The sequence below is a fragment of the Molossus molossus genome, unplaced genomic scaffold (assembly GCF_014108415.1).
Source record: "Molossus molossus isolate mMolMol1 unplaced genomic scaffold, mMolMol1.p scaffold_m16_p_8, whole genome shotgun sequence".
NCBI lineage: Eukaryota > Metazoa > Chordata > Mammalia > Chiroptera > Molossidae > Molossus > Molossus molossus.
The window spans coordinates 13,822,985-13,832,467 of NW_023425402.1; the positions used below are offsets into that span (position 1 = coordinate 13,822,985).

General features: G+C 42.6%; 1 protein-coding gene across 7 annotated transcripts in view; it reads left to right on the forward strand.

Moving 5' to 3' along the window:
- Window positions 1-9,086, forward strand: part of UBR2 (ubiquitin protein ligase E3 component n-recognin 2) — a 107,661-nt gene extending 98,575 nt beyond the window's left edge. For 6 of the 7 annotated variants that reach the window (XM_036248297.1, XM_036248296.1, XM_036248299.1 and 3 more), the window contains 5 exons: window positions 45-101; window positions 2,401-2,478; window positions 3,680-3,850; window positions 5,724-5,825; window positions 7,047-9,071. In XM_036248297.1, the coding sequence (XP_036104190.1) occupies window positions 45-101; window positions 2,401-2,478; window positions 3,680-3,850; window positions 5,724-5,825; window positions 7,047-7,188 (550 nt within the window). In that variant the 3' untranslated portion in view covers window positions 7,189-9,071. Of the gene's footprint in view, window positions 1-44; window positions 102-2,400; window positions 2,479-3,679; window positions 3,851-5,723; window positions 5,826-7,046 lie in introns of all 7 variants that reach the window. The other variant, XM_036248302.1, reaches the window with a different exon arrangement.
- Window positions 9,087-9,483: the final 397 nt, after the last annotated feature.

Genomic DNA, 9,483 nt, shown 5'->3' on the forward strand with positions numbered 1-9,483 from the left:
CAAAAGTAAAAAGTGGTTTCTTTTTTTCCCCAATTATATTAAAGTTGGTGTCAGAACATTGAAGTTAAAAGATACCTAAAAGGTGAAAGAGATGCTATCAGGTGAGTTAAATTTTGTCAAAGATTGGTGAAGAGGGAGGCAGGGAGGGAGAAGGGTGTAAGTGCTGTATTCCTTCAACACTGGCCTCCCAGGCCTTCTGTGATTCCATGGAGTAGGCTATCGTGCCTTCGTTTTTTCTTCTTAGTCTAATGATGGTGAGAGTTTGTAAAAGAATCAGAATTGGGAACATAAATATAGTACGTTATTCTTGGCAGAGGAAGCAAATAAAAAAATTATTATATTTTGAAATATTTCTTTTAAAAAAATGTGGGTCCTACCCTGGCCGATTTGGCTCAGCGGTTAGAGCGTCAGCCTGCGGTCCAGAGACCCGGGTTCGGTTCCGCTAAGGGCCCGTACCTTGGTTGCAGTTTGTCCCTGGCCCCGGTTGGGGTCGTGCGGGTGGCAGCCAGTCGATGTTTCTTGCTCTCTATTCTTCCCTCTCTCCCTCCCGCTCTATCTGAAGATGAATGCAAAAATGTCCTCGAGTAAGGATAAAAAAAAAGTAAAAAAATGGCCCTGGCCGGTTTGGCTCAGCGGTTAGAGCGTCGGCCTGCGGTCCTGAGAGACCCGGGTTTGGTTCCCGCTAAGGGCACGTACCTCGGTTGCAGTTTGTCCCCGGCCCTGGTTGGTCGTGCGGGTGGCAGCCACTCGATGTGTCCCTTCACGTCGATGTTTCTCTCTCTCTCTCCCTTCCTCTCTCTCCCTCCCACTCTATCTGTACAAAAAATGGAAAAATAGCCTCGGGTGAGGATAAAAAAAAAAAAAAGTAAAAAAATGTGGGTCCTTAGAGTTTTCTTAGCTCTGTTTTTGTTTTTCTTACGGAAAATTTTAAACTGTCCCAAAATTTAAAGAATAGCATAATAAAACACCACATACCTATCACTCAGCTTCAGTAATTATCAAGTGATGACCAGTCATTTTTTTTTTTTTTCCATTCGTTTGGCCTTAGCTTTATTCTGAGTCTACGGTATGCTCTACCAGGTGATAACAGATGTATTTCATCTATTGTATTAATATCTCCTTGGTTCTGCTGAATATATTATCCATAAAATTCAGAGAGCTAGAGGAGATTATGTGTTCTACTTTGATTTTTTACACATTCTGCCCCAAATCCAGAGATGATAGCACCCCAATTTTATTAAGTTGAACCATATGAAATTGCAGTTTTTATAAGTCAGAAATGGTTGAGTACCACCCATTTCATATGGTTCAACCCAGTAGTCAGTAAACTCATTATGTTGAATAGTTCTCAACTTGAGGTATACATCAGAACAACATTGGAAACTTTAAAAAATACTCAGGGCCCTGCCTACAAATCTAATTTCTCTGAAGTTGGGCTCATAGCATGTATGACCCCCCAACTCCAAATTTTTCCCAAGTGATTATGGTATAAGAACTGTGGTCCAAGTAACTCCCTCTTGGTCAGTCTACTCCTATAGGTAAAGTAGGGAAGGGTTGAACTACATGGCCCATGCTGGGCAGGTGTGAGCCCTAAGAGTTGGCCCTCAAATACCAGTTGAATTTGGACCTAAATTTTATCTAAATTAACTTGTCACAGAATCAACATGGTTTGGTATCTCTAACTGATCTGTTCTCTGCTTCTCTCCTCCAAGTCATTTGTGCCTTAAGATTACCTTTAATAAGCACATCTTTTCTGTCCTCTCTCTCCTGGGTTCTGTGGTTGGGCTCTCCATTACCGGGTTGTTTTGATAGAAGCCTGGGGATGAATATCCTTTTCTATCCCTCCCCTGCTTCCCAGAGCTACCACATCATTTTCACTTAAATTGGGCAGATTCTAAGTACTGTCTACTGTCCTGGTTATTCTGAGCTTTTCAAATGAAAATGTGAACCTTAAGACCCTGTGTTATTTAAGTGTGATTTTTTAAATTGTAGGAGTTTATTTTTTACTTTTTTTTTCTTTATTCATTTTAGAGAGAGAGGAAGGGAGAAGGAAAGAGAGATAGAAACATCGATGAAAGAGAACATCGATTGGCTGCCTCCTGCATGCCCCCCAACTGGGGATCAGGCCCACAACCTGGGCATGTGCCCTGACTGGGAATCGAACTGGCGACCTCTTGGTGTATGGGTCGATGCTCAACCACGGAGCCACACCGGCCGAGCTTAAGTGTGAATTTTACATTTTTTTTGCTGTGGCTTTTTGTACTGCTGTGGTAGCACTCAGCACTCGGGTTCAGTCTGCCCTTACTTGTTTTGACTAAGTTGAGTTATCCTGTGGTTGTGATGTGACCTCATATTAACTGGTTTTCTCTGTGTATGTGTGTGTGTGTGTGTTTTTTTAAGCTATCCAAGAGAATCTAACAAATTAATAGGCCTTCCAGAGGATTACAGCAGCCTCATTAATCAAGCATCTAATTTCTCGTAAGTTTTTATATTAGAATATTGAGTATTTCCTACCACAGGAAACATCTCTGCACTGAATTAAGGGATTTTGTTCATTGTCCTGTTTTGTGTAGGTAGGGAAATTGTAACATCAATAGCCTTTATACTACCCTAACTTGTAAAAGCATTATTCCACCATGTTTCAGAATAAGATATGGGAAAGAGGCTAATGGGGGAACAAGTTTGGTTCATTAAAGGTTATCTAAATAACAATTTGCACTGCAGGGTGGGGCCAAAGTAGGTTTATGGTTGTTCATATGGAAAATATGCAATAATTAATAATAACACAAGAATAAACTTTTCCATACTCACAACTGTAAACCCACTTTTGTCCCACCCTTTATAAAGTAATAAGAGCCATTAGTAATTTTTAATACATTATTAAATATTTGATGTGCCAGTAGCATAAAGAATAATCAGTAGTGTAAAAAGTTAAATGTTACCTAGCTTTAACAGCTGTCTGTACATCTCTTCTCTGGTGCCTCCTCCCCCACCCAGATCCACTGTTCTAAACGAGTGTGAGAATTCCTGTGCATTTCCACCTAAGGTGCAGGTGTTTGTACTCCTAAGCAGCATTATTACCTATTATTATTATTTTGCCTGTTTTAAGCTTTAAAATGGCATTGCACTGTACATATTCTACATCTTTCTCACTCAGCATTGTGTAAGATTTATTTATACATTTGACATATATAACTTTAGTTGTTGTTAATCCTCAACCGAGGACATCTTTCCATTGATTTTTTTAGATAGTGTGGGAGGGGAGGAAGAGAGAAGGAGAAAGAGAGAGACACATCAATTGGTTGCCCCCTGTGATACCCCCCAGGAGGGCCCAGGGATTGAACCTGCAACTCAGGCACATGTCCTTGACCAGGAATCAAGCCCATGACCCTTCGGTCCACGGGTTGACACTCTAACACATTTTTCCCTCCTATTGATGAGTTCATTTTTCTTTTCTTTTTTTTTTTTAATATTATTTCCAGAAAATGATGTTTGTGTATATATGCACGAGGTATTCCCTGTTCTAGAAATAATTTTCCTGGGCCATAGAGTATAGGCATCTTCAGCTCTACCTGATGTTACACAGTTTTGTTCCATGGTGGTTTTACCACCTTCGGCTCTTCAGCCCCACTTCTGTAGAGCAATGACTTGTGCTTTTTGCTGCTGTTGTTCCATGGAGGTGCCCCAAATCAGGCGGTGATAAGAGCAGAGCCCCAACTCTGTGCCTTGTGTGTGGAACTCTGCTGTGCTCCCAGAGCTACTGCTGTCAGACTGAACTGGAAGGGGAAGACGTAGGAGCCTGCACAGCTCACACCTACTCCTGTGGTTCTGGAGTGGGCATCTTCCTGAGGTAGGTGAGGCCCTGGAGGGAGCATCCGTCGCGGTATGTGCCTGTCAAAGGGTGGCACAAAAATACCACATTGCAGAGAATTCTGAGACTGCTGTTCGCATGTTTTATTCATTTGAAAGACCATGGGGAGCCTTGTCTTCTCACATCTCACATTTGGCTCCTGCTAACTCTTTGTTGGTTCTTCCGTTATCATTATTCCTGCCCCCATGACAACTCTTCTGCTTTCCTCATGCCTGTTTCTAATGTGAAAATGCTAATTGTCTGGCTAGATTTTCTACCCAGATCTAGTCACATTTATCCCTTTTGTTGTATCTTCATAGTTTTGGATTTGTACATATTCCAAGTGTATATATATAGCTGCGTACCTTCAACAATGTATAGCAAATATTTATTATGACCACTGTGGCCTGGGCATTGAGAGTGAAGTAGTCGAAGCAGACCAGAGTCTCTGCCTTTCTGGAGCTCATTTCCTAGTGAGGGAGAGAGAAAACCAGCGAGAATGACAGAAAGTGCTATGTGCAGAGGAGGGGATAAGAAATGGTAGCTGGGGGGTTGAATTAGATAGCGAACCAGGGAAGGTTCCCTGAAAAAGTGACTTTTGAAGGAAGACCCAAAGAAGTGGGGAGGAGAGCATTCTAGAAAGGGGGAAGCAAATACAAAATTGCTGGGGAATGTGCCTGCCGTGTTTAAGAAACAGCAAAGAGGCTGGAGTGGAATCGGGAGAACCGTGGAGCCTGGCATGTCCTGGTGTCATCTCTGAGTGAGACAGAGACCATCTCAGGGTTTGAAGGAGAGAAGTAACATGAATTTGAACTCCTCTGGGGCATAGATTATCTCCATATTTTAGTGTCCCCCAGTGTCTGACAATTTATTATATGTGATAGGTTCTCAATAAATGTTAAATTGAGCTCATTTTTTAAAATATGTTTTGTGGGGTTTTTTATTGATTTTTTTTTTTTTTTTCAGAGAGGAAGGGAGAGAGAGAAACATCAGTCAGCCGCCCCCTACAAGCCCCATGTTGGGGATCTAGCTCGCAACCCAGGCACATGCCCCAAGACCGGGAGTCAAACCGACACCTCTCAGTCCGTGGGACAACACTTGATCTACTGAACCATACCAGCTGGGCGAGCTCACTTTTTTAAAAGTCAAGCGAACCTCAGGGATCAGGAGACACTTTTTTAAGTAGCCCTTAGGAAAAATGTGAAAGTAGCATTTTTCCATCTGGCACGTTTCAAAATTCTTTTTGTCATATACAGTGTTACTTTGTTTTTCAAGTCAACCCGAGTCACAATTTTTGTGTACCTTTTTTTTTTTTAATCCTCACCCGTGGATATGTTTTTTCCATTTATTTTCCGACAGAGTGGAAGGGAGGGAGAGGGAGACAGAAACATCAATGTGAGAGAGACACGTCAGTTGGTTGCCTCCCACACAATCCCGATCAGGGCCAGGGACCAAACCACAACTGAGGTACGTGCCTTTGACCGAAATCGAGCCCACGACTCTTTGGTCCACAAGCTGACGCTCTAACCACTGAGCAAAACTGGCCTGGGCTGTGTACCATTTTTTAATGAATAATTTCTTCATAATAATAGTGGAAATACCAGTAACTATTTTATAAAGTCAACTTTCTCACACTTAACAATTTCTTAAATGCTACCGTTATGTGAACTGTCAATTCCTAATCCATGATGTCCCTTTTTCTCACTGTATTGATTTATAATACAGTCATTTTAGTGATTTTTAGTGATATGTTAATACTCTTCTGTCTCTGCTGTAAATGCCATTGTTTACTTATTTTTATAAGCCTTCAGTCCATTTGGAACTGAATCCAACCTTGGTTATAATGTATAATGTGTGAATGGTCTCTCTGCAGAGTACGGGAATGTCAGGTGCTGTTTTTAGCTGGCAAAACCAAAGGCTGTTTTTACTCTCCTCCGTACCTTGATGACTATGGGGAGACTGACCAGGGACTCAGGTAAGGGCCCCGCATCTGGGGTTGGCTGACTTTGGACCTGCAGAGCCTTCAATCCGTGGTGAATATGATGTGCCATGTGGTCCTGAGGCCGGCTGCAGGCTTCTGTTCTGACAGAGGTGGCTGGTATCTATGGACTCTTCTAAGGAGGGTACCCTGGCTGCCTGGTTTGGCATTCCCTTTCCCAGCCCTTAGAATGTCATGAGGGCTGTCGGGGTAGAGAAGGGAAAAGAGCAGGACAGATTGCAACTTTTTTCCATTTCTCACTCCAGACAACCAGAACTGTTTGAATTGCCATGTGGTGTCCACAGCATCAGAGCTCTGCAGGGATTAGCCCATTGGAACGTGTGTGGCTTTGAATGGGGAGACCCAGTATTCCTCAAGTGATCTAAGAGAGTACATCTTCATTAGCTTCTATTATAAAAAAAAACAATGCTAAGAGCAGTTCCCTCAAATACTGTTACAGAACTTGTTAGACCATCGCTTTTTGCCCAAAGAAGGTCAAAGTCTTAGCCTAGGTATAACCACCCAGCCTAGAGGAGCAGAAGTTCAAGGCCTGGAAACTGTGGCAGAATAAGTAAATAGGCTGCCCCAGATGCTTGGCTGCAAGGTTACAGGTACATGCCACCTAGTGATTTTTTTTTCCTGTTCTCTAAGGAGTGTGAGCTCTTAGGAGGAGCCTGGTTAGAGAGTGAGACGGTTGTGTGCTGTGAATTGGGAGCAGAGGCTCCAGGCATGAAGTCACCAAAACCTGTGCTTTGGTTAAATTAGACCCCAAGGCTGTACACATTGGCTGCTTTCCTTAGACTTTGTGGCTGAAAGACAGCACTCCAAGGAACATATGTACCCCTGTAATTTTCCTTTCACCCTCTGCCCTGCCCCTCCCTTCTTTTTTACATTCAACCAACAAAATGGACAATAAATGGGTAGTTTTAGCCTCTCAACCCAGACCCTCCTGCTGAACCCCACCCCTGTTCCCTCAGCCCAGCCTGAGGAGGTATAGCTTGTGTGCATTTTCCTCTTTTTTTCAGCACTTATTCCCCTTCAGCTCCTCCTAACAAACCTTCAAAGCTAACGTCTTAATAGCCACAGTCGCCTGCCAAACAGAAATTTTGCAGAGGATCTAAAACCAATAACGTGTAACTTTTCCTAAACCAGGAAAGGCTGGGATATAATAGATGAATAAACAGAGTGCATCCAGAGTGACATCTGTCTTCTTTCTAGACGGGGAAATCCTTTACATTTGTGCAAAGAGCGATTTAAGAAGATTCAGAAGCTCTGGCACCAGCACAATATCACGGAGGAAATTGGACATGCACAGGAAGCAAATCAGACACTGGTTGGCATTGACTGGCAACATTTATAGTCACTGCGCTGCCGAAAACATAAACTTGGATTTTTGTAACCCAGCAGCTTTTCAAGAAAGAGAATAGGAAATCAGTTCCACTGGATTTGGAAATACTTAGTTAAGCTTTTCTTCCCAGTTTTATTTTTATAGTTTCTGGCCCCAGGGACTGATGAAAAGCATCTTCCATCAGCATATTTTCTTGCACCGTTTGCTGTATCCCTCAAATGTAACTTGCTGCGAGGAGCTTCTCTTCCTGGGTTGGACACAGTCCCACTGTGGGTATCTGCCTGCAGTAGTCTGAGCCTTGTTACGTTGCTGATCACGGGGCACTCTGGGCCTGAAGCCGAATCGCCAGTGGGAAGAAACAAAATCTCTAGTCTGTGGGGGTCACACTTCCGGTCCCTGTCAGTGACTCGGCAGGGACTGGGTTTGTGTCCTCGCTGCTGACGGGACCCTGCCTCTGAGAGCGAAGCCGTGGGTGTGGAGAGCATCGTTCCCTCGTCTGCGGCGGCTGTGCGAGGACGGGCACCGCGCCTGAGGAGCCCTGTGAGGAGGGGAGGCGGTGCTTCTTCCAAGGCTGGGTGGTTTTCAGAGCTGTGGAAGGTTGGATTTTTTTTTTTCTTTTTTGGCAAGACTTCTGGCTTTGAGAGAAAAAATTGCTTTTAAAGGGCTTTTTGAAAAGTTATAGAGTATCCTAATTTTTCAGATGATATATTCTCTTATTTCTAAGACTAAATGGAGAAGTGTATGCATCTAGAATCAAAAACTAGCAAAAAAAAAAGACTGTTTTGACGTTCCTGCACCCCAACCTGCTCATACTTCCTGGAAAGATGGATTGCTGTTTACATGCTGGCTCACTTAGTCCATTCCTGGGACAGCCTGTGCGCCCAGGCTTCTTATTCTTTTTCAATACCATTGTTTTTACTAAGAGGTGCCTTCCTAGAATGATAGCCGCTTAGTAAAATTGATTATAACAATTATGTACCACACAGCCACTCTGGTTTGATGTATGTGGGCTGAGTGCTTGGATATACAGATGATGGCCGATTTCGTGGAGGAATAATTCGGAGCCTAATGCATAGTGAGAGGCTCTTGGATTTTTTCAGCCAATGCAAGTAACCCTTTCCCTCGATTTTCTTTGAACTGCATCTAAAAGTTCCATTGCACTCAGCTTTGCGCACTCCACAGTACACCCAGGAGGACGGTCAGAAATCCAGGCTTCAGGCTAAAATAAGGATGCAGAAGCTGCATTCACTGCTTCCTCTCTAAGGTCGTCTTCTGAAAGGATGACCTTGACCCTTCTTGCTTGGGACTGGCTCGCCCAACTGAGGAGGTGTTTCTCACCCAACAGGAAGAAAATCAAATTAGAACCCAGTGCGCTCCCCCTTTTCTGTCCTTTTTGCCGTTGGTAAGATCTGGTGGTTTGGACTGTGGATGGATGGCATAATGATTTTAATGTTTGTTTGGCTTTGGTCACATCCCTGTTCCTTTAGCTTTTAAGTCCAGCTTCTTTTGACTTTTCTCAATAATGTTCACCAAGATTAAATTTAAAGTGATAAAGACCAGGCCTGGTCTCTCCCTCATAAATGGATTATGGATATTTTCACCAAATCATAAGTGTTTTCCAGCTTTCAGGACTGAGGGTGTCATCCTGCATTTCAGGCTCTGAGAACGTCAGGCTCTGAGAGAAGATAAATTTAGAAGATGAAATAGTGTTTGCATCATTAAGCTAATTGTCTTCCCTACCTAATGAACCATCTTAGTTTTATGATTTGTTCCGCATGTATTATGTTTATTGTGGAAATGTTTATGTAACATGCTTTCTATATCAGGGAAAATCATATCTGTTTAATAAAATTGGCTATAACTTTAATATCTGTGGAAAACTTGTAAAATTTGGAATGTATCATATGTAAAAAGTTTAAAGATATCCAAATAAATGCTTTAGGTGTCAACATTACTTTGGGTCTGTCTACATTTTCTTTTGTTTCACACACTTAAATACCATGAAAGTGTTCCCCATGTCACCTTGCTACAAATAAAGTGGGACATCTGTATTAGCTTGAAATTTAAGATGCTTATATTCTTAGTGTCAATTATGGCCATTAGCCAAATGATCTTGACCTTCCCATAGAAAGCTTGATCATCATTTTAGCTGATTAAGTTTCCTATTAATTGGCTATGACAGTTGGTGACCTTTCTGAACCATTATGGACCTCATCACTGGAAAACAAGGCACTCAGAGTCTCTCCCAGCTTCGAGAGTCTCTCCCAGCTTCGAGACCTGTCTCCAGGTGAAAATTCTTCTTGTTCA